The sequence below is a fragment of the Lutra lutra genome, chromosome 8 (genome assembly GCF_902655055.1).
Source record: "Lutra lutra chromosome 8, mLutLut1.2, whole genome shotgun sequence".
Taxonomy (NCBI): Eukaryota; Metazoa; Chordata; class Mammalia; order Carnivora; family Mustelidae; genus Lutra; species Lutra lutra.
In genome coordinates this window covers 52,488,166-52,514,472 of record NC_062285.1, presented here as the reverse complement: position 1 = coordinate 52,514,472, position 26,307 = coordinate 52,488,166, and the positions used below count along the sequence as shown (strand labels likewise).

At 35.9% G+C, this 26,307-nt stretch overlaps 1 protein-coding gene and 2 pseudogenes across 1 annotated transcript; 2 read left to right on the top strand and 1 right to left on the bottom strand.

The window, feature by feature from the left end:
• The first annotated feature begins 12,133 nt into the window (after positions 1-12,133).
• On the top strand, positions 12,134-13,092 carry LOC125107114 (olfactory receptor 6C1-like; annotated as a pseudogene).
• Positions 13,093-19,220: 6,128 nt separating this feature from the next.
• LOC125107061 (olfactory receptor 6C3-like) lies at positions 19,221-20,159 on the top strand. The gene has a single exon (XM_047741673.1). It carries the CDS (start codon positions 19,221-19,223, stop codon positions 20,157-20,159), a length of 939 nt encoding a protein of 312 aa, XP_047597629.1.
• A 3,256-nt stretch (positions 20,160-23,415) lies between these two features.
• LOC125106876 (60S ribosomal protein L10a-like) lies at positions 23,416-25,573 on the bottom strand (annotated as a pseudogene).
• Between the last annotated feature and the right edge of the window lie 734 nt (positions 25,574-26,307).

Sequence of the window (26,307 nt, the reverse complement as noted above, 5' to 3'; positions counted from 1 at the left end):
ATACAATAATAGTAGGGGATTTTAACACTCCCCTCACTGAAATGGACAGATCATCCAAGCAAAAGATCAACAAGGAAATCAAGGCCTTAAATGACACACTGGACCAGATGGACATCACAGATATATTCAGAACATTTCATCCCAAAGCAACAGAATACACATTCTTCTCTAGTGCACATGGAACATTCTCCAGAATAGATCACATTCTTGGTCCTAAATCAAGTCTCAACCGGTATCAAAAGATTGGGATCATTCCCTGCATATTTTCAGACCACAATGCTCTAAAGCTAGAACTCAATCACAAGAGGAAATTTGGAAAGAACCCAAATACATGGAGACTAAACAGCATCCTTCTAAAGAATGAATGGGTCAACCAGGAAATCAAAGAATAATTGAAAAAATTTATGGAAACAAATGATAATGAAAACACAACAGTTCAGAATCTGTGGGACACAACAAAGGCAGTCCTGAGAGGAAAATATATAGCGGTACAAGCCTTTCTCAAGAAACAAGAAAGGTCTCAGGTACACAACCTAACCCTACACCTAAAGGAGCTGGAGAAAGAACAAGAAAGAAACCCTAAACTCAGTAGGAGAAGAGAAATCATAAAGATCAGAGCAGAAATCAATGAAATAGAAACCAAAAAACAATAGAACAAATCAACGAAACTAGGAGCTGGTTCTTTGAAAGAATTAATAAGATTGATAAACCCCTGGCCAGACTTATCAAAAAGAAAAGAGAGAGGACCCAAATAAATAAAATCATGAATGAAAGAGGAGAGATCACAACGAACACCAAAGAAATACAGACAATTATAAGAACATACTATGAGCAACTCTACGCCAACAAATTTGACAATCTGGAAGAAATGGATGCATTCCTAGAGACATATAAACTACCACAACTGAATCAGGAAGAAATAGAAAGCCTGAACAGACCCATAAGCAGTAAGGAGATTGAAACAGTCATCAAAAATCTCCAAACAAACAAAAGCCCAGGGCCAGACGGCTTCCCGGGGGAATTCTACCAAACATTTAAAGAAGAACTAATTCCTATTCTCCTGAAACTGTTCCAAAAAATAGCAATAGAAGGAAAACTTCCAAACTCATTTTATGAGGCCAGCATCACCTTGATCCCAAAACCAGACAAGGATCCCAACAAAAAAGAGAACTACAGACCAATATCCTTGATGAACACAGATGCAAAATTCTCGCCAAAATACTAGCCAATAGGATTCAACAGTACGTTAAAAGGATTATTCACCACGACCAAGTGGGATTTATTCCAGGGCTGCAAGGTTGGTTCAACATCCGCAAATCAATCAATGTGATACAACACATTAAAAAAAGAAAGAACAAGAACCATATGATACTCTCCATAGATGCTGAAAAAGCATTTGACAAAGTACAGCATCCCTTCCTGATCAAAACTCTTCAAAGTGTAGGGATAGACGGCACATACCTCAATATTATCAAAGCCATCTATGAAAAACCCACCGCAAATATCATTCTCAATGGAGAAAAACTGAAAGCTTTTCCGCTAGGTCAGGAACACGGCAGGGATGTCCGTTATCACCACTGCTATTCAACATAGTACTAGAAGTCCTAGCCTCAGCAATCAGACAACAAAAGGAAATTAAAGGCATCCAAATCGGCAAAGAAGAAGTCAAACTATCACTCTTTGCAGATGATATGATACTCTATGTGGAAAACCCAAAAGACTCCACTCCAAAACTGCTAGAACTTGTACAGGAATTCAGTAAAGTGTCAGGATATAAAATCAACGCACAGAAATCAGTTGCATTTCTCTACACCAACAACAAGACAGAAGAAAGAGAAATTAAGGAGTCCATCCCATTTACAATTGCACCCAAAACTATAAGATACCTAGGAATAAACCTAACCAAAGAGACTAAGAATCTATACTCAGAAAACTATAAAGTACTCATGAAAGAAATTGAGGAAGACACAAAGAAATGGAAAAATGTTCCATGCTCCTGGATTGGAAGAATAAATATTGTGAAAATGTCTATGCTACCTAAAGCAATCTACACATTTAATGCAATTCCTATCAAAGTACCATCCATTTTTTTCAAAGAAATGGAACAAATAATCCTACAATTATATGGAACCAGAAAAGACCTCGGAATAGCCAAAGGAATATTGAAAAAGAAAGCCAAAGTTGGTGGCATCACAATTCCGGACTTCAAGCTCTATTACAAAGCTGTCATCATCAAGACAGCATGGTACTGGCACAAAAACAGACACATAGATCAATGGAACAGAATAGAGAGCCCAGAAATGGACCCTCAACTCTATGGTCAACTCATCTTCGACAAAGCAGGAAAGAATGTCCAATGGAAACAAAGACAGCCTCTTCAATAAATGGTGTTGGGAAAATTGGACAGCCACATGCAGAAAAATGAAATTGGATCATTTCCTTACACCACACACGAAAATAGACTCAAAATGGATGAAGGATCTCAATGTGAGAAAGGAATCCATCAAAATCCTCGAGGAGAACACAGGCAGCAACCTCTTCGACGTCAGCCGCAGCAACATCTTCCTAGGAACATCACCAAAGGCAAGGGAAGCAAGGGCAAAAATGAACTTTTGGGATTTTATCAAGATCAAAAGCTTTTGCACAGCAAAGGAAACAGTGAACAAAACCAAAAGACAACTGACAGAATGGGAGAAGATATTTGCAAATGACATATCAGATAAAGGGCTAGTGTCCAAAATCTATAAAGAACTTAGCAAACTCAACACCCAAAGAACAAATAATCCAATCAAGAAATGGGCAGAGGACATGAACAGACATTTCTGCAAAGAAGACATCCAGATGGCCAACAGACACATGAAAAAGTGCTCCATATCACTCGTCATCAGGGAAATACAAATCAAAACCACCATGAGATATCACCTCACACCAGTCAGAATGGCTAAAATTAACAAGTCAGGAAATGACAGATGCTGGCGAGGATGCGGAGAAAGGGGAACCCTCCTACACTGTTGGTGGGAATGCAAGTGGTGCAACCACTCTGGAAAACAGCATGGAGATTCCTCAAAATGTTGAAAATAGAACTACCCTATGACCCTGCAATTGCCCTGCTGGGTATTACCCTAAAGATACAAACGTAGTGATCTGAAGGGGCACGTGCACCCGAATGTTTATAGCAGCAATGTCTACAATAGCCAAACTATGGAAAGAACCTAGATGTCCATCAACAGACGAATGGATAAAGAAGAAGTGGTATATATACACAATGGAATACTATGCAGCCATCAAAAGAAATGAAATCTTGCCATTTGCGACGACGTGGATGGAACTAGAGGGTATCATGCTAGCTGAAATAAGTCAATCGGAGAAAGACAACTATCATATGATCTCCCTGATATGAGGGAGAGGAGATGCAACATGGGGGGTTCGAGGGGGTAGGAGAAGAGTAAATGAAACAAGATGGGAATGGTGAGGGAGACAAACCATAAGTGACTCTTAATCTCACAAAACAAACTGAGGGTTGATGGGGGGAGGGGGTTGGGAGAGGGGGTGCGGTTATGGATATTGGGGAGGGTATGTGCTATGGTGAGTGCTGTGAAGTGTGTAAACCTGGCGATTCGCAGACCTGTACCCCTGGGGATAAAAATATATGTTTATAAAGCTGTAAAAAAAAAAAAAAAGAAATAAGAAAAAAGAAAGGATGAATACCCAAGTTTTGTAGCAACATGGACGGGACTGGAAGAGATTATGCTGAGTGAAATAAGTCAAGCAGAGAGAGTCAATTATCATATGGTTTCACTTATTTGTGGAGCATAACAAATAGCATGGAGGACAAGGGGAGATGGAGAGGAGAAGGGAGTTGAGGGAAATTGGAAGGGGAGGTGAACCATGAGAGACTATGGACTCTGAAAAACGATCTGAGAATTTTGAAGGGGTGGGGGGTGGGAGGTTGGGGGCACCAGGTGGTGGGTATTGTAGAGGGCACGGATTGCATGGAGCACTGGGTGTGGTGCAAAATAATGAAGACTGTTATGCTGAAAAAAATAAAAAAAATTTAAAAAAAAAAAAAAAGGAGTTCATAGGATAAGTTGGTTGGAAAGGAAAGAAAAAGAAAGTGGAGAGAATTTACTCAGGCTGGAGACTAAAACAAAGCCCTGTGCTAGATTTTAGGGTATATTTTGATCTATTAGAAGAAGTTGTATCCCAAAATTTTTTGGAAGAAAAACTCTATATGTATACCAAAAGTAAAGTTAGATACAGTGAAGGATAAAATATGACTATAATAATAAATGTTCAAAAGATTTTTTTAAGAAAGGTATTATTAAGATAAACTAGTTAAAAATGTTAAAAGAGGAAAGAATAAAAGTAAAAACTGGAATAAGAAAAAATAAAATTAAAAAAAATTAATTAACTTTGCATGACTAAAGTATCATGGGGAGAAAGCCATGAATTCCATGTTTTACTTTCCCTTCCTCTGGAATCCATTGTTCTCCTTGATCAGTGAGCTTTTTCTTGGCTGGATGTTCTTGCTGATGTTCTGGGTGAGGGGCCTGTTGTAGTGATTCTCACAGTGTCTTTGCCCAAGGTGGAATTGCACCACCCTTGCCAGGGGCTGGGTTAAATAATCTGCTCGGGTTCACTCTTGGGAGGCTTTTGTTCCCTGAATGCTTTCCGTAGAGCTCTGGAGAATGGAATGAAAATGGCAGCCAACCAATCTTTAGCCTGGAGGGAGCCAAGAGCTTGGGGCCCCACTCCTCAGTGTGCCCTCAGAGAAAAGCACTCAATCACTGCCGTCTCCACGGTCCTCCATCCATCTCAGGGCTCACCCAACCTGTGACCGAGTGTTTCTGTCTCTGACACACAACCCCATTTGGAGTCTCCAAACCCAGCAGATTCCTGCCACTCTGCTCTTCCAGGGGGGTCTCCCTGGATCTGCCACTTGTGGAGGCCCTGCTCAAAGAACAGTGGCCTGACCATGCCACAGATCACAATTTAAGGTAACCCTGAGCTGAGAGCTCACTCTTTGGCTCTGTCTCTATAGCTGGCTTCCCTGCTCTAACACCTGCACACTCTGCTACAGTCAGATACCCCCGATCTTTCTGTGACCCCGTGGGACCTGAGACCACACTGTCCTCACGAGGGCTCTACTCTCACTTAGCCTCTGGAGTGATGTCCCTCAGTAGAATAGAGTTTTAAAAGTTCTGATTTTGTGCTCTGTTGCTCTGCTACTTGCCAGGAGCTGGCCCCTCCCCCCACGGTCTATCTTCCTATCATTTTGGATTCACTTCTACCACAGTTCCTACCTTCCAGAAAGGAGTCAATTTTCTGTTTCTAGAATTTTCTTTCTTCTTCTCTTGATCTCCTGTTGGATTTGTAGGTTTTTGGATGGTTTGATAACTATCTAATTGAACTCCTGCAACCTGGTTTGATAACTATCTAACTGAACTCCTTCAACCTGAACAGCCTGCTACTCCTCTGCCATCTTGACTCCTCCCCTAGAATCTTTTTAAATTTTCATCTTTATAGTCATATTCCATCCCTTCATCATGCATACCCTTTTCTATATATATATATATATATATATATATATATATATATATACATATACATATATATATGTGTTGTGTATATATATATATATGTATTTATATGTTTTGTTTTTTTTTTTTTTAATTTTGGGAGGTAGTTTCTTCTAACAGAAAAAAAACACACTAAAATCAAATGTGTGATTCTGTTCTATTCAGCAGTAATAAATATATTTTTTTTCTTTTTTTCCCCCTTTCTTCCCCCGCCCCAACGTTCGGTCTCTTCTGATTCGGTTAGTGTATATTTTTCTGGAGTCATTGCTATACTATTTAGTATTTTGTTCTCTTCTCTCATTCAACTATTCTTATCTGGATAAAATGACAAGGCAGAAAAATGCACCACAAAAAAAAAAAAGTAAGAACAAGAGTCAGTATTATATGCTAGGAACCTAATCAATATGGACATTAGTAATATGTCAGAACTAGAGCACAGATTGAGGATTATCAAGGTGCTAGCTGGGCTTGAAAAAAGCATGGAAAATATTAGAGAATCCCTTTCTGGAGAAATAAAATCCCTTTCAGGAGTAATAAAAGAACTAAAATCTAATGAAGTTGAAATTAAAAAAGCTATTAATGAGGTGCAATAAAAAATAGAGGCTCTTGCTGCTAGAATAAATGAGGCAGAAGAGAGAATTAGTCATATAGAAGACCAAGTGATGGAGAATAATGAAGCTGAGCAAAAGAGAGACAAACTACTACTGGACCACGGGGGGAGAATTTGAGAGTTAAATGATACCATAAGATGAAACAATACTAGAATAATTGGGTTTCCAGAAGAAGAAGAGAGAGAGAGGGGGGTAGAAGGTATATTGGAGCAAATTATAGCAAAGAATTTCCCTAATTTGGCAAAGGGAACAAGCATCAAAATCCAGGAGTCACAGAGATTCCCCCTCAAAATCAATAAGAATAGGTCCACAGCCCATCATCTAATGGTAAAACTTACAAGTCTTAGTGACAAAGAGAAAATCCTGAAAGCAGCCCAGGACAGAAGTCTGTAACAAACAATGGTAAAAATATTAGGTTGGTAGGAGACTTATCTACAGAGATCTGACAGGCCACAAAGGACTGGCATGATATATCAGAGCACTAAATGAGAAAAACATGCAGCTAAGAATACTATATCCAGCTAGGCTATCATTGAAAATAGAAGGAGAGATAAAAAGCTTTCAGGACAAACAAAACTAAAAGAATTTGTAAACACCAAATGAGCTCTATAGGAAATAGTGAAAGAGGTCCTTTAAGCAAAGAGAGAGCCTAAAAGTAGTAGACCAGAAAGGAACAGAGACAATATACAGTAACAGTCGCCTTACAGGCAATACAATGGCATAGCATGTCTAAATTCATATCTTTCAATCATTACCCTGAATGTAAATGGCCTAAATACCCCAATCAAAAGACACAGGGTATCAGAATGGATAAAAACACCAAAATGCATCAGTATGCTCTCTACAAGAAACTCACTTTAGACCCAAAGACACCTCCAGATTTAAAGTGAGGGGGTGAAACACAATGTACCATGCTAATGGACATCAAAGAAAGCTGAGGTGGCAATCCGTTTATCAGATAAATTAGATTTTAAGCTAAAGACAGTAATAAGAGGTGAGAAAGGGCACTATATCATACTCAAAGCTCTGTCCAACAAGAGGATCTAACAATTTTAAATATCTGTGCTCCTAAAATGGGAGCAGCCAACTAAATAAACCAATAAATAACAAAATCAAAGAAACACTCAACAATAATACAATAATAGAAGGGCACTTTAACACCCCCCTCACTGAAATGGACAGATCATCCCAGCAAAATATCAACAAGGAAATAAAGGCCTTTTATTGACACACTGGATGACACACTGGATGGACATCATAGGTATATTCAGAACATTCCATCCCAAAACAACAGAATACACATTCTTCTCTAGTGAACATGGAACATTCTCCAGAATAGATCACATCTTGGGTCACAAATCAGTTTTCAACTGGTACCAAAAGACTGGGATCATTCCCTGCATATTCTTTTCCCATTCTTGTTATCATTTTATATTCAGTGCTTTTGAATAATTTATTTGATACCTACTAGCTTGGAGAGCCACTTTTATGGAGATGTTTTAGTATATGATAAAAATGTAATGTTTTCATATAAGATTAAGTTGTCTCAGTATTTTACTCAGCAAAAGAAGAAATGGAAGATTCTATTCTTGAGAGAAATCCTGATTTAGTAAATTCAGGAAACATCCTCCAAAAGCTTTGCACATTTAGTTATTTTCTCATTTGAAATATATGCAAAATATTCCATGTTCTTCTGGCTGATTTCTTATGTGCTTTCTATCTCTTTGGGCATTATCCCAAAAGTTTTTTGTTCCAATATTGGTGCAACTGTTGATAACATTTGTACAATCCTTAGTGTATTTCCCCTAGGTCCTTGTTGGCACATTTAATTCACTGGAGTATTAGCTCTGAGACATAGGCATATATGGTAAATAAAACATGTGCTTTATGCAGGGGAAAATCCACATAGAATCTTCTTCCAGAAAGGCCCAAAGTAACTCCAAATCTAACTTCTCTTCACTATTTTTGCTCCCATAGCTACAGTGAAAAATGTGTAAAAGAATATTGGCTATAGAAATAAAGTAACTTCAATGTATTGAGAAAGACTGATTTTTAAAATACCGAATCTCTTAACCTAAAACTGAAATAGTTATCAATTTCCTTTTTTTTTAACCATTTCAACCAGCTGATGATGTCATTTTTGTGACAAATAGAGGTAAGATTGTAAAGATGTAGCCAATGGAAAGTTTCTTTTCTTAGTATGGACTCATTAATGTTTATCTTAACTTTTCATTGGAATTCATAGAATAATTTGGGTTTCTTATATCAGCTGTATTTATCAACGATTATGAAAAATGAGTAGGTTACCTTTCCTGCTTGTCATAATAATTTATTCCTCTATTAATTTTCATAAAACTATTGTCACTCAATTTGATCTTCCTCATTGAATACATGTTTAATAAATAGTAAATGCTCTGGTTTCAGGCAGAAAGACTTAGGAATTACAATTCTACTATCAATTAACATCTGATGTCTGATCTTGCTTATTATACTTAATCTCTTTCATTGTCAGTGTCTTCAAATTAACAGAGATAACTCATACTGAGTAAATGAGATAAGCACATATAGTCTTTCAATCTCAAAAATGGTTTTGGTGGGTTTTCTTCGTTTGTTTTTTGTTGTTGTTGTTGTTGTTGTTTATTTATTTATTTGACAGACAGAGATCACAAGTAGGCAGAGATGCAGGCAGAGAGAAGGGGGGAGGCAGGCTCTCTGCTGAGCAGAGAGCCCGATGCAGGGCTCGATCCCAGGACCCTGGGATCATGACCTGAGCTGAAGGCAGAGGCTTTAACCCACTGAGCCACCCAGGTGCCCCAGTTTTGGTGTTTAAAGTGGGACTGTATTCCTCAAATATGTTCATTGACTTTATTTTTCGGAGAATAAAGATAATATTAACCACTATCTGGGAGTACATTTTATACAAATTTTGTATAATTTAATTTTACTTTTTCTTAAATTAGCCCTCATGATTATTCCATGACATATTATTCCCACTTTTAAATGAAGGAAAAAGTAAAATTCAGAGAGATTAAGTAACTTGTCCAAAGTCACAATACTATCATGTGACTAAGTTGCATTTTTAATCCATTTCTCTTTGAAGGCAAAGCCCACAAATGCCCCAACAATATCACTTATTATAAGCACATATTAAGTTCTAATACTTTATGTTTTTTAAGAATCCCTTTCCTTCTTTACATTAAAAATTATCCCCAAATATAGATACCTAGTTAACAAATTGAGATAATCAGGATATATGTAGAATATCTCTATGAAAACCCACAGATTTTGAGAGTAATTTATATGATTACTGCTTTCCTTCATTATTCCTATTCATACTGGTTGATGCTTTGATCTGATTGGGATCCAAATTCTCCCTTTCTATTAGGAAAAAAACAAGGTGATTCTTTTTTTTTTTTTCCACGGGACTCAGGGAAACAAGATCCTGAACCAATTTGAGGAATATTCTGAGACATTACTAAACTAATAATCTGAAAAAAAAACCCTAAATTGGTTCTTCTTGAGATTTTTTATATTCAGTCACCATGACGTTCTTGCATGACATTAGCTGTCAGCAAACATGGTCAGGAATGGAGTGAATCATTCCAGAAAAAAAAGTTAGTGGTTGTTATAAAACCGAATTGTTACTCAAGATACCACATTAAACCAATATTTTGTTCTCTTCTTTGACAAATTAGCCTCACATCTGAATCTAACACCAAGAAAAGGAGTGTCAAGTGAGAGAGAAAGAGAATTGGAAAATTGTGTACTAATTTGTGGGTGAAAATTTCCTTGAATATATGTGTTCACAACTTTCTTTAAAGGGAGAGTGCAGGATGATAAAGTTAGTTTCCAATTATATTGTGGAATCATGGTGCTTTTACTACTCTTCTTCTAATTGTTACAAAGTAAGAAAACAATCTCTTCATCTTTAGTAGGTTTTAAAAATTCTTGTTTTTTTAAATTGGACAATCTGGGGAATGCTATTGTTCTTTTTTCAAAACGTATATGGAATGGCAGAAGTGTCCTAAAAATCATTTCCAGTATTTTATTTAATAAAATAGCAAGTAGCTGTTTATACAATATGTTAATTTTCACTTTCAGTGAAAGACACACTCTATTCAACAATTAGATATCCATGACAGAGTGGAATTCATTGAAAAGAAAGGAGCAAATGGGACTACAAATCTTGTGAACATAAGTTAAATGTGACTGGGTAAAATAAACGTGGATAAGTAGTTAGGAAGGAAAGCTTGAAATGATGTTTTAGAGTCTTGGATATATTTTCATCACTCTAACCAAAAACATCAGAAGAAGAAAAAACTTACAGATCAAAGAGTGTACACACAGTGTTAATTATAGAGGATTGTTTATTGAGAACAATGACTTTTATGATTGAAATATCGATCATACACTAGACTTGCCATAAGTTTGATTACAAAATGTGTCACTGTGATGTCTGTTTAAAAGCTCTTCAGCCTGCTTCCTCCAGTCCTGAGAAATAGCAAAAGAAATATTCATTCCTGTGACTTTCACAAGCTTTCCCAGTAGCATTGGAATTTGCCTTAAATAACCAACAGCAATATTTGTTTGCTAAACAGTGTGAAGTGAGTGAAAAGAGAACTCAGACATGTAAGGGGAAAAAAAGAGCAAGAAACTTCATAGTATTATGATGTATTATATACCAGTAATCAAAAATTCTACATCTTAACTAAATATCCTATTGCAAATTTCCTTCATGACTCTGAATTGAACACTCTACTATTTAGTGAGAATGCACAGAATGAGGATATGATAATGGACGGTTTGATGTATTGAGAAAAATATAGCTTCACTTTAAAATGCATTGTATTATTATTGTTATTATTATTCAGGAAAAGAATATAAAGGGATTGTCATGGGCTGTCTTATCCTATACTCCAAGGTGTTGACATAATAAAGCTTCTATAACTGAATACTCATGTAGACAAAAGGAAAAATATAAAATGATAGTATGGGATAGAAAGCAGAATTCATATATAAAGAATAATACCAACACACTTAGATAGAAGAAACTCTGAAGGAAAAAATGTTCTATAAAATAATTTTAGATATAAATACATTGTTTTCTTTAGCCCATGAATGTGTAGATCAACTTGCTAAATTTCTACCGGTGCCTTCTGTCAACTCTGTGCTCTCTAAAGTCTGAGGACATCATGTCAAAGAATTCATTAACTGTGGCTTCAGATGAGGCACAGGAGGTTGGAAAAGGAGAATGAGAACCAGAGTGAAAACTTGGGAATTTTGTCACAATGTTAAAAATTGAACTTCACTGACTTTCAAATTTTGGTCACATCCCCATTCGAGTGACCTCCTTCCAAACATACCATCTTTTCTATGTTATACTTCTAAGTAATAATGCTAATACTAATACTAATATTACTAAGTAATAATACACCTAATTCAGGTGACAGAAATGAGGAAATGAGACAATTTGTAGTGGTAAGAGGACAGAGATTTTCTCAATGGGAAGGGAATCCTTCAGGGAATTACTCTGAAGAGTCAACAGGAAGCATTTCTATTCCAGTTATCAAATATCCAGAAAAACCTAGGTTAAAATTCCTGTTCTTCTCATGTAGGGTATGTATTGCAGATAAGATTTTTTAAATCTTTTTAGAATCAGATCCCAATCAGTGAAATAAAGGTTTTGTGAAGAAACATTCTGTGTAAAACACAGAGTGTGGCACACGGTAAAAACTTACTTTAAACATGTCACCTACTTTTATTATGTTTGTCTTAAAGTTCTCTTACATTAATTAATTAAATTAAATTCAACTAAATTAAATTAGTTTACTTACAGAGACCAATTCCATCCAGCGGCTTCCCATATGTAATCCCCTTTCTCTAATCCTTCTGTTTGTGTTTTCTCCTCTAGTCTACACAAAAGAAGAAATAAAATGAAAAAACCACACAGAACTAACAGAGTTCATCCTCCTGGATTGTCAGATGACCCACAGCTTCAAGGGGTGATCTTTGTCTTTCTGCTCATCACCTACATGCTCAGCATCACTGGGAACCTGACCATTATCACCTTACCCTGCTGGATTCCCACCTCCAGACTCCCATGTATTTCTTCCTCAGAAATTTCTCCTTGCTAGAGGTTTCATTCACAACTGTCAGCATACCCAAGTTCCTGGGCACCCTGATTAGAGGAGATAAAACCATTTCCTTTAATGATTGCATGGCTCAGTTGTTTTTTTTTTGTTTTTTTTTTGTTTTTTTTTTTTTTTTTCATTCTGTTGGGAGTCACTGAATTTTACCTTCTGGCTGCCATGTCCTATGACCATTATATTGCCATCTGCAAACCTCTGCATTACATGACCATCATGAATCCCAGAGTCTGCATACTCCTTGTCTTTGCCTCTTGGTTGGCTTCATTCTTAATCATATTCCCATCACTCATGCTGTTCATACAGCTTGATTACTGTAAGTCCAACGTTATAGACCATTTTACCTGTGATTATTTCCCCTTACTACACCTTTCTTGTTCAGACACAAAATTCCTAGAGATAGTGGGCTTTTCCTGTGCTGTGTTTACTCTACTGTTCACTTTGGCATTAATAATTCTGTCCTACATATATATCATCAGAACAATTTTGAGGCTTCCTTCTGCTAGTCAGAGGACAAAGGCCTTTTCCACCTGTTCATCCCACATCATTGTCATCTCCATCTCCTATGGCAGCTGCATTTTCATGTACATTAATCCAGCAGCAAAAGACAGAGTGTCTCTGAGCAAGGGTGTTGCTGTGCTAAACACCTCAGTAGCCCCCATGCTGAACCCCTTTATTTACAGCCTAAGGAACCAGCAAGTCAAGCAAGCCTTCATGGAGAGGGCAAGGAAGATTGTATTTTTCTCAAGCAAATAAAAAAAGATAAAAGTGTTGTCATAAATTAGAGACATAATCAAGAACAAGTAAATAAGAAACAGGGCCCCACAAAGGTCTATGAATATCCACGTAGTCTCACTAGAGTTCTGTTTCATTACTTGTATTTCTATTGCCAGCAGTATACTGAGGATATTTGAGAAATACTGTGAAATACATATATACATATGTAGATATATGTCCAAATATCAAATATATTTGAATATATATATATATATTTCCACTTAAATTCCAATCACTTTCTCATGCATTTCCTTTCCTTTGAGATAGTCTTTCCACTCTGTAACTATGAGACTGACCTCATTTCCTTCTTATAAATATTTTTAAATACCAATTATTTCACAATAAAACTTAGAAAATCAAAGAAAGACAAAAGACACTGTAAGATTAATGAGTTAAAATTGTTTTATGATTTCACCAGGAAACATTCTTTCAAAAATATTGTCATGTTTAACATTGTTATTATTTTACTATACGAAAACTGTAAAGATAAATTAGTCTTACTGGAATATTACATGTACTATCCTCTCCATATGATAGCATACTTAGTAACTATGTAAAAAACTATCACTAAGAAAGTGATGTATTTACTCTTTTTGAGAAGTCTCAAAGTATTTTTCAAGTACCCAGTTTAAAATTTTCTGTGCCATATAATTTATCAATTTAAAATACAATTATGAAGTCACACTTATTTATGGAAAACGTGAGGTAGCCCTTATTTCTAGCAACTCCTTAATTAACACATAAACCATATCAGTTCTTTAAAAAAGCCTGAAGACATAAATATTCCTAGATACCAAATATGAGTATGTTTACCGTTTCTTAGTAGTGTATTAATTTTTTTAAAGGTTTTGTTTATTTATTTGACAGAGAGAGAAGTCACAAGTAGGCAGAGAGGCAGACAGGGGGTTGGGAAGAAACAGGCTCCCTGTTCAGCAGAGATCCCGACATGGGCCTCGATCCCAGGACCCTGAAATCATGACCTGAGCTGAAGGCAGAAGCTTAACCCACTGAACCACCCAGCATCCCTTAGTAGTGTATTTAAATGCTTGATGTTAAACTGCTCTTTTTGATAATCAATACTGAAGATTATAAGTTTCTCATACCTTTTTTGGCTCTTTTGATATAATACCTTGCAAATGCAATTCATTTAGGCGCAAATGATGCAAAACCTTATATGTTTCATGATATACTTTGTTCATAGAAATATCATTTTAACAAAATTCAGTTACAAGTTCAATATCATTGTATTTGTTCAGTACTATACTGTTTGTTCTATCCAGGAGACTAGCAGGACAAGCACCAATGCATTTACTAATATTGGAAAGGAAGAAACAAATAAACCTTCTTAGCAAGTCACATGATTTTTCCTCCTAAGGCCTTAGTGCATTTACACTAGATGGTTCTTAAACCAGACACACTCCTCTCCCAGATATCTGCATGTCACCTCAATAAGCCTTCCCCCAATTTCTCTACATAAAATTATAATAGCCCCCCACTTCCAAGGTTTTTCGGTTTTCTCTTCCTTTACAAAATTGTTATTAATTTATAAAAGTCCCTATAATTTAGGAATCAATCATGTTCATTGCTTATTGTCTGCTTTCTCTCACATCCCTCACCCTAAGAGAGCAGAGATCTTGGTCTCCTCTGCAGACAAAATGCTGTGGTCCACTCAGAAGGGTGCAGGGCCTGACTAGATGCTTCCCAAAAGCCAGTTGTGCTGTGTCTTTTCAATTCTGCATTCAGAAAGCCCACAACAGTAGCTTGAAACATGCCATGTGAGAGATTCACATCTTGGAACAAAATCAGCTCTACAGATCAGCCCCTCACCTCCATCCCCTGAAAAGCAGTTGTTAGACTTTTACCAGAATCACTAATACTCCTCCCTTAGAACTTGTACCTGCCATGTAGTGGGCATTCGATAAATATTTTTGAACACACAAATACGTTTGAATAATTTAGAATGATTTCAGTGTCATAGCAATCAGAGCACTGACTAAATATTTCACCCAACATAAACACATGTAATAATGTACATAACAGTGGGTTAGCTTTTAAAACAGTGATCAAATAAAATGTGTATTTTATCATAACTAGACATTTTGTATGACAAAGAAATAATTAATTGAATATTTTCTAATGCATTTGGTGTTCATTTTCCTCTTTTATTTTACATTAGGCCTTTTGACAACTATGCAAAAGTCAATTCATTTGATGTGTATTGACTTTTCATGAAGTTATTGAGAATAATTCTTGTTAAGGTTTGTATTGGAACTTTCTAATAGTAGGAACTCCTATGATGCAAACCCTTATTTTTTTCACACACAAAAAATTCTTATAACTATATGGGTTACACCTAGTAATTTATGAGGTCCAACATCATCTGTCAATCATTACACTTCTGAGATTAAAAGTTCAACTTATAGACTAATAGCTCAATTAAATAATGGTAGTCAGCAATTAGGAGACCAACCAACATCTTGTGGAGTGGCTTACCTCCACAAGAGCATGATAATATATCACTGAAAATGATTAGTAATACATACTGGAAGTATTAAGTAATATGATGCCAGTTCAGGTTTTAGAGAAAGTCTTAAAAGATTTGGATCCCTTAACCATTTGATCTAACAAATTTCATCTTTTGATTTAGAACATGTTACAGCAAACCATTATTTGTATTTAAAATTCATCTTTCACTCTCTGAGGAGAGTGAAACCTGGTAGCTTGAACGATGTTTCATTGACCTAAAACATAGTCATCAACCTCAGAATACATGGTGGTAATTGACGCATTATTAAAAAGCAGATGCCTACTAGCTTGTGGATAGGAGGGTAACAGATTTAATCAGTCTTCCTTAAAAGTAAATTATTCTGAGGCCTAGAGAAAATCTAGACAGCTATTAGGAACTAGGAATAAAGCAGTAAGGGTAGAAAGTTAGAGAGTGAGAGGGTGATCAAGGAGGAAAGAGAGAGACAATCCAGTATCTAGGAGTTTGAGAAAAGATATGGAGAAGAAACATGTCTAATAGGATATTTCATGAAGTGCAGTGCTTTGTGAGATAGAAATTCATTCCCTTTCCCTGTGAGTCACTAAAGATTGTGTTGCTCACAAACATGCAAATGGTGGACACCAGAATAATAATAGCACTGACCTCAGATGGTTTTGTGTTGTCTGCCTGTTTGAAAAAATGAGATAATTTTATGGTCAGTGCCTGGTAATCAATAAAAGCTCTGAATAAAATATAAAAAGAATTGCTATTTGGATACAAAACTAAAGGCAAAGGAATAGAATTTTCACAAGTAGAAAATCAGTTTCACCATCTCCACTGAAATATCTTGAATAAATATTTTCAATGCCTATTTTAATATGCAGCAGTTATAAATTCAACACATCTCAGCATCTATGTATTGTCTCTGCTAAGCAGAGATCCTGATGTGGGGCTTGATCCCAGAACCCTGAGATCATGACCTGAGCTGAAGGCAGAGGCCCAAGACACTGAGCCACCAATGCGCCCCTATATTTCTATATTATATTACCCTTCTAGGAATAAAAATGACATCTCTCATTGAAGGAATTGTGGATTAAACAAGTTCAAAATATCCAATGCCAGCTTCCCGGATATTTATTTTATTGATTCATAATATTATCAATATGAGAAGATGTCATACACCCAAATATAAGTAACTGTTTAATGGAAGTAAATAACACAGTGAAGAAAGTAGTCAAAAGGCAATAAAAGCCACATTAGGGAGGGGCTTGGGAATGGCTTCCCTAAATTCAAAGGGTCAATATAGGTATAAACCTTCTTGTCAGTCTTTAAGAGGTTGTCCATTTCAGAAGATAATCAGTCATACTAGAAATCCACAGCAGTGTTTTCCACCATTTCATCCTGATAAAGAATTCTTCTCTAGGTTGCCAAAATGCAGAAGATATCAGCACACTAATTCTACTGAAGACAAGTCCAGTTTCTGGAAGAAAAATGTGGGTTCCTTATGCAATCACAGAAGAGTGAAATTCTACACTTGATCTTAGACAAAAGGCCATGAAGCAATAGAAGTGTGAAATTCTAAATCAAGCTTTCACATACTTAGGATCTTGCCATTTGTATATTTGTCTATTTACCTGAATCATTTTGCTTTTTGTACTTCTTAATCAATATTTATAAAAATGATTCACCTCTGTCTTTAATGATTCTTCTCCTTGGCACTCTATTTACTTAATGAATTCCCCCGGGTCAACAAAAAGACACAGATAAAATAAGTCCAGTTCCATTTGTATGTCAGACATAGAGAGGAACATTCCATATATTCTGTTTCTCAAAACAGTGTTTGCAGGAAAATATAGCAGTCCATGAACTTAAGGAAAATATTACTTAGGTTTTATAGTTGTATAATCACAGAATTACAAAATATTGGTTTTAAATGTTTGCGTGAATAGAAAGAAAAATGATTGGATAAATAAGTGTTTTGTAGTATAAGAAAAGAGGCAAATAGGAAAGTACTAGTCAACCTAGGTGTAACTGAATTGTATGTGGAGTTTGAGAGAGAGATGAAAAGCAAGAATGAGTTGAATTATAATAAAACGTTGTCTGCATTTTATAGTATCAAGAATGAAGGATATTGTGATTCAAAGAGAAATATAATCCTTAAGAACCATGAAAAAGTTAAATCAACACACTTGTTTTGAGAGCACAGTAGAAACCAAATATTTTGCTAACTCGATTTACCAGCTCTGAAATTGTGTAAATGTTTAAGCAAATCAGTTGTTAAAATTTGAGACTAGGTCATCAAGAAGAATCAGGAAGTAAGTAAATTTTTTATTCTTCAATATAATATATGGAATCTTAATTTTACTTAAATGTTTTAAAAATCATGTTTGCATATATGTTTGTGGATTTACAACCATTATAATATTAAAAATTAAATAATTTCTAGGGTGCCTGGGTGGCTCAGTGAGTTAAAACCTCTGCTTTTGGCTCAGGTCATGTTCCCAGGGTCCCAGTATTAAGCCCCACATCGGGCTCTCTGCTCGGCGGGGAGCCTGCTTCCCCATCTCTCTGCCTGCCTCTCTGCCTACTTATGATCTCTGTCTGTCAAATAAATGAATAAAATCTTTTAAAAAAATTAAATACTTGCTTACTACTAAGAGACTATTAATAAAATCCTAAAGCAGAAACAGAAATAAGTATAGGATTGTTCATTATTTTCTGATTTAAAAATGTACTTTGTCACAAAAACGAGATTATTTTTAAAAATGGAAAGAATATCTGCTTCCCAGTTGATTTATTTTGACCATCCACTTGTTCATTTTCCATAACAGTATTGTAAACAAAAAAAAAGGAAAAAAAGGATAATGCATTGAATGATTTCAAATACTCTAGGCAACTAATTTACTAATAGAAGGTTACCTTCTTATCCTTCTGACTTTTTATCAATAAAGCAAAAAAAAAAAAAAGATAAGAGTGTGATAGCATCAACCAAACCCTTAAGAAAGTAATTTATGAGAGAATGCCAACAAAACATTCCCATGGATAAACATGCACATTCTACAGTGAGATGATTACTATGGTGACTAACTGTGTAACCTTGTGAAAGTTCCCTAAAAAATGTAGGTCTCCAAATATAAAATGTGGAGGTGGGCCTAAGTAACCCGTGTGAGATTTCAAACCCTATATTTAGATTATCCATAATGCAGACTAGTTTTTATAATATTGAGGAAAAGAAAAATGTCAGAGTATTTTCATGTTTTTTTAAACAAAAGAGCTAAATATTTTCAAGAATAACTAGAATCTTAATATTAAAAAAATTAGAATAAATACCTTCTGCTTAAATGTTAGCACAAGATTTTTTTTTATCCATGGTGCGTGACAGTGCATTTTCAACAAAAAGAAATCAGTATTTAACTTCAAATAATATGTATTTCTTGAATGTGAGGTCCAGTAGAAATTGGAGAGTTGCTGAAGGAAAACATTTGTTTTTGGGTTTCATAGATTACTCATCACTGTTGATATTTTAAGATTCTGTACTCTAACCTCAATCCTGTTTTAACTTTTTATGTCCTACAGGGGAACATACAGTTTCTGCTCTAAAGGGGGGAAGAAAGGATCGGCAATGAAAAACCGCACAGTACCCACAGAATTCATTCTTCTAGGGCTATCAGATGACCCACAGCTTCAGATTATGATTTTTCTCTTTTTAATTATCACATATATATTAAGTGTCACTGGTAATTTGGCCATCATCACTCTCACCTTGGTTGACTCCCATCTACAGACCCCCATGTATTTCTTCCTCAGGAACTTCTCTGTACTAGAAATATCCTTTACAACTGTCTGTATTCCTAGATTTCTGGGCACAATTATCACCAAAGACAAGACGATCTCATACAATAATTGTACAGCTCAGTTATTTTTCTTAATCTTCATGGGAATAACTGAGTTTTACCTTCTAACTGCCATGTCCTATGACCGCTATGTTGCCATCTGTAATCCCTTGCATTATACAACCATCATGAACAAAAGAGTCTGCATTTTACTTGTCTTTTGTGCTTGGCTGGCAGCATTCTTAAATATCTTCCCACTAGTTATTCTTTTTCTCCAGTTAGATTACTGTGGTTCCAATGTCATTGATCACTTTGCTTGTGATTATTTTCCCCTCTTGCAATTATCTTGCTCAGACACATGGCTCTTAGAAGTGATCGGTTTTTACTCTGCCATAGTGATTCTGCTTTTCACTTTGGCACTAATAATTTTGTCCTACATGTTCATCATTAGAACAATTCTGAAACTACCCTCTGCCAGTCAGAGAAAAAAGGCATTTTCTACATGTTCCTCACACATGATTGTCATTTCCATCTCTTATGGAAGCTGCATATTCATGTATGCCAACCCTTCTGCAAAAGAAAAGGCATCATTGATCAAAGGAGTGGCTATTCTGAATACTTCTGTCGCTCCTATGATGAATCCATTTATTTACACCCTCAGGAACCAGCAAGTAAAGCAAGCCTTTAAGGATACTATCCAAAAGGTTATGTTTTTCTCCAGTAAATGAAAGTATAAGGAGCATTAAAAGGATGACGTTCTTGTAAATACTATTATTCACACTTTCTCAAAACTCCCTTTCCTTTACTAGATTTATGTATTTTCCCCTTTTTTCCACTCCCATATTAAAGTTCCTAATCATTGAACTCAATACATTTGATGAACTGAATATTGTTTCAGAATTTTCTGTAAATTCAAGTGTTTTTTTTTTTTCAATGCAGTAAAACATCTGGGTTAATGATTATGATCCTGAATGATAGTGGTTTGTCTTTGAAGAGACACTGGGCATTTAGTTTGATGGAAAGAGTGTCAGGATTGATGTAGATTTCTGAACTTTTCATTCTTACCCAGTAATAGAAATGAATGTTATTAGAAAACTCTGATTCTCTTTGTCATTTCCATGAAATCAAGTAAACACAATCACCAGAGGACTGGGAATAAAATATAAATATCTACTTTAAAATATTAAAAGATTAGAGACTCATACATACTAAAAAATATTTACACCATTTATCATAATTAGGATGCTAATGAGGAGGAAGAGAAAGGAGGTAGAAGGGGTAGAAGATAACATAAAAATTTTCAGCAATTCCTACATTCTAGAGCTATTGTTTTCTTTGTCTTGACTCATTTAATCCTGCCAACAACTTTATGGGGTGCTATTCATTACTCATCTCTCTTAGTCAGAAGTATTTTTCCTTAGGCAGATCAAATGCCTCCAAAAATTAAAAAATAGGCAAAGAACAAAACAATGTAAAAATACACCAAACGTATAAAATGGATGAAACTATGATAAACCACTGGAAGTTCACCTTTCTGGAGAACCGAGCTTTATTTGTGGCATCTAGAACTGACTTTAGGGTTTTGGGAAGTACGGAAGAGAAATAACATCTACTGATAATATTCTACACGCTCTACTCTGTATTAAGCAAATTACATGCAGTATATATTTTACAAAACTTCTTAGAAAGTGAACATTATTGCTTCCGATTTATAGGTGAATGAATATGATGAAATTGAGGTAGAAAGTTCAATGTACAGAGATTGCAGCTTTCAGAACTGGCATTTCAGTCACTTTCCCTTCACCTCAAAACCCAGACTAGTTGGGTTACTTTCATCTTCACCCTGACTTTCACTTGTAAATAAATTATGAATAAAAGCTCATGTTCAATATTAGGATTGTTACATTAAAGGACTTTGTAATGTTTAATGAACTCATTCAGGCTTTTCTTACTTATGGTAAGCTTTGGGGATTCAGTGATGAGAAGGAGGATTCTTGCTCTAACTTATCTCAGATTCTAGTGGGGGAGAGAAACTACATGAAATTAAATTTTAATTTGATCAATGCAGCAACTTAAGCATGAGAAGCCTATTGGCCAGGTAATGTTATCATTGTCAAAGAAAATGTCAGTTTTCATGCCTTAGCACAATTAGTGTCAGTTTCACTATAATTGCTAAAGTTTGATTCTTTTTAACCCTAAAGTCACATGCATAACAAAAACCTTGTCTGCTTTGGGTGTTATCTCAATTTTCACCTTTATTTTATTTCTTGGTCATTATCACATATGTTTAAAAAAAAAGTCACACTATTTCCTCAGTAAGAATTAAAATAAATACATATATGTATTTATTTGTTTGACAGAGAGCGACACAGGGAGAGAGAGAACACAAGCAGGGGGAGTGGAAGAGGAAGAAGCAGGCTTCCCACCAAGCAGGGAGCCTAAAGTGGGGCTCAATCCCAGGACCCTGGAAACATGATCTGAGTGGAAGGCAGACACTTAACTACTGAGCCAACCATGTGTCCCAGTAAGAAGGGTTTTTGAGAATAGGATTATGATAGTCTCCAAGACTCTCCAGCAAGCTTCCCTTTACCCTCAAACTACATTGTGGATCCTACATTCATCTTACACTCAATTTAACCTGCTACCAAACCATATCTATTACTATCTCAGATCTATTTTCAAGGAATTTACATCAAAGACCACAGTCAATATTTCTAAGACTTTTTCAAGCATTTATCAATGTACATTAGGAAACACTGAGATATATTTGACAAATTAAGTCCATGCACAAACTAGGTAAACTAAAAGAAAAACCAATAACAATATTTAATACCTATTATATGTATATTAACAGCTTATTATGAGCAGATTAAGAAACTCACAAATATAATTTCTTCTTCCTTCTTTTTTTCCTTACCTGTTGTACTTTTTAATGCTTTATAGGAACAAATGATCAAAAGTTTTTTTTCAGCTCTCCACATTCTGTGTCTTCTTTGCCTTTGCTGTTTCATTATATGAAAAAAAAATGCATTTTTTTTTCATATAATGCATTATTTGCTTCAGAGGTACAGGTATGTGAATCATCAGTCTAAGACAGTTCACAGCACTCACCATAGCACATATCCTTCCCAATATCCACCACTCAGCCACCCTACGCCTCCCTCCCCACTCCCCAGCAATCCTCAGTTTGTTTCCTGAAATTAAGGGTCTCTTACAATTTCTTCCTAATTCTTATAGTGAAAATCATTCAGATGTTATTTCTGAAAAGACTTTCAAAGCAACTACATTTCAGGCATGCACTAGCCATTTGGATTATTAGAATAGACCATCACCACCTTATAAGATTTTGAGCAACAGATAAAAAGGTAGACATTTAGGGGTGCCTGGGTGGCTCAGTGGGTTAAAGCCTCTGCCTTCGGCTCAGGTCATGATCCCAAGGTCCTGGGATCAAGCCCCGCATCGGGCTCTCTGCTCAGCAGGAAGACTGCTTCCCTTCCTCTCTCTGCCTGCCTCTCTGCCTACTTGTGATCTCTGTCAAATAAAATCTTTAAAAAAAAAAAAAAGAAGAAAAAGGTAGACATTTAGGCATGGAATTATTAATCTTTTATAAAAACACATACCCAGGGCCATATGAATATAAAATATAGGACTGCTCACAGCATTTGCAATAATGCAGTAAGAATTCCAAGTAAAAGTAAAAAATATAATTAAATGGATATCCTGGGCAAAGAGAATAATGATTGCAAATGACAGTTGTTAAAGTGAGCGAAGTGAATGGGGATAATGTGGATAGAAAGAGAAAATAAAAAGGAATCATTACTTCTCTTTTATGCTTTCCATGAGAAGCTGATTTTATTGACTCAATCCATTATGCACAGAAAAAAGTTATGCTATAAAACCAATACTAGTGTTCCTCATATGGATATTACTTTTTTTTTTTAATGTTAGCACTAGGGTTTATCAAGGTGTGCCTTAGTACAGGTGCTAGGGCTTGCCCATGATGCTTTTGATGTATAAAGCCCAGACCTCCTGTCAATTCTTCTTAAGCAACAACACCTGGAAGTTGACAGCTAAGTGGATGTTGCACACAAGCTCATCATCTGCCATCTTCATGTGACCAACAGTCACTGCCAGACATAGCAACTTCTTCATCTGGAATTAGACTGTGAACTTTACTTCATTCACTTTGGGCCCCATGTTCTCATTGTGGGTCAGCATGGAAGGGAAATTGCCAGCTTTATTCAGGCCTAGACCCAAAACTTGTGGAATCTGCTTGATCAGAGATTCTGAAGCCAAAAAGGCATCACACTTCTTGGTCATATTCTTGACTAATTTTTTATTCTTGTTGAGTTTCTTCAGTGTCTCAGTGTCCATGTGGGGAATATCCACAATCATGGACTCATCACAGTGCTGCTGAGCCCCCAAAACTTGGGGCAGGGAGTGGAATTGAGCCTGAATGTCCTGAGAAGAATTTGTCCTTCTGAGGATTGTAGTTCTTCAAGTTGATCTGCAGCTCCACCGTCTCCAGAAACTTCCCACACCACCAGTACAGGGTGTCACTTGGAGACTTTGCTATTCATGGTGACTCATGACACAATAACCAGATGAAAAGAGCAACATTATATGTTTTAAACTCTGTTTAACATTTTACCTACCCCCCACAAGATATTAACAATCTCTTTAAATGAATATGCTTTCTTCTCCTTTTAAAGAATGAGACAGATATTCATAGGGAACAAATAATGTATATATGGCCAATATGCATCTGAACAGTGATTCAGATCAATGTTGTGCCCCCAAAGAAGCCATTGTACCAATTGCTGGGGGAGGTAAGAAATCTTGCAACATGAACATATACCAAAAAATCTTAGAATGTCAGAATAGGTTGCTATTTTTTCCACAAAAGCCCTTCCTTCACAAGAGTACTAAATAAGCTCACCAAAAATACCAGGTTTGGCTTATGGAGATTTCTCCCCAAAATAACATATTTTAGGAAATTAAAAATTCAGAAGACAACTACTCTTTTGGAATTAAACTTAATCCCTAAATTTAAATGCAGAAAATTGCTTTCACTAAAGAAGCTTAGTATCCCAAACTCTTCCACTGGTAATCTCAAATGTAACATATGCCTGTATGAAAATATAATCTCTCATTGGCAAGAGTTTCTGTCATTTTTGGATTGAGCAGAGTTATCCACAGCAACAACTACCGCAGCCATAACCATAGAATATGGGATTAACAACTGATTCTCTCACTGATAGATAATATACTTAGTCGTTCTCCATCAGTCTGATTTGAGTCACAGTAAGTTTTTGTATACTTAAATAATCAGATCTCTTTGGTGTTCATCATGTCCTATACCACTCTGTCTGATGATAGATCTCCAACACTAAAGTCCTCAAATTCGCATTGCCCTCTTTGCTCCATCTATAAAATTGGCTTTGTATTGCTGTAATTTATAGTCAAATAGGATTACATGAGTTTTGTGATACAGTATGCTTATGAATATAATTAGAAATTTTCACCTATACTAGAATGTCATCTTTCTCGATGCTAGATCTTCACAGACCATGAACATTTTGCTAGAAAATGGGATACTTTGTTCATTATTGCCTACCAAAGGGCTTACCATAGTGCCATCACTTTTTAAAATATTTGTTAAATTAATCAACAAAAGGATGGAGATCTCAAAAAGCCTATTCCTATCTAAATTGTTGATATCTCCTGCTTGAAATTATTATTGCTCTCCTCTGATACCTTCTTTGAATAATTTTCTGTGACTGGGTTTTCTAGGATGGGAACTGAAATTAACCTCTCAAGCCGTAAGAACTGTTAAGTCAGCAAAACTCCACAAGAGTATCTCCAAGACAATGATCAATTTCAATTTACTACCTGCCTGCCGCTACCAACTCACATTTCCCACATCTCCCTTGTATAAGTCCGGGAGGACTTTGGCACTTTGACACTTGGACACAGTCCTTGAGATGCTAGTCCACTGTCTTCCTGGTATTAGTGTCACTGAAATAAATTCCTTTTTTGTTTCACCACCATGAATTACTTTGCCTTTGCGTTTTGTCAGCAGTGAGTGGCCAAACCTGGTCTCTTTGGAACACCAGAGCAAGGGGCACTTACTCCCCTGCATCCTGGTTACAGTAGAAACTAAATATAAGTCTTAAATAATGAATATAAATTAAATATTAGAGATGTCTTCTCAGATCATTGCAGTGCACAGAAGATGAGTGGGGTGGAGGGTATGTTCCTTGTATTAGATATGAGAAAAGGAATCTGAGATTTGTAAAATAATGTAGAATTCTCACCCTTTGCTGTAAGAAGAAAATTACACATACAGCTGTCACTAGCATCTTTGTATTCTCCAAAACTAAGTTTGCCCAACACATAATAAACATCTAGAAAGTAATTATTGAATGAATAAATGGTAAGAATTCTAATCATGGTCAGGTGCTCTATGTCACCATTCAGTGGGAAGATACAAAACATAAAGGCAAGCCTGACATCTCTTATGGTGTAGAAGGATAGAGACCTCAGCCCCAGTCTAAATCAACACAATGAATTTTTAATATTTTCCCTAAGATTAAGAGAAAAAAGTCACTTGTTCACAAATTAATCTGTTCCTATTGAGAAACTGTTATTCTGTGTTACGCAACTGTTAAGTTTCTTGTCCTTGTGAAGTTATGGACAATTATAAAAATTTAAACTCTTCTATTATTTTTCTGCTCTGATTTCAGGCCATTATCGCTGAAATATTTTATCCAAATTTTGTCCTAATTTGGACTACAGGTTAATGCTGGTGTCTTGAGAACACAAAACTCCATGGTACCTTTTGTTTATCCATTCAACTAATTCCCCTGCATCCAT

What these genes read in the sequence shown, in the direction of transcription:
- LOC125107061 (XM_047741673.1), top strand. Translation starts at nt 19,221, where the DNA reads ATGAAAAACCGCACAGTACCCACAGAATTCATTCTTCTAGGGCTATCA.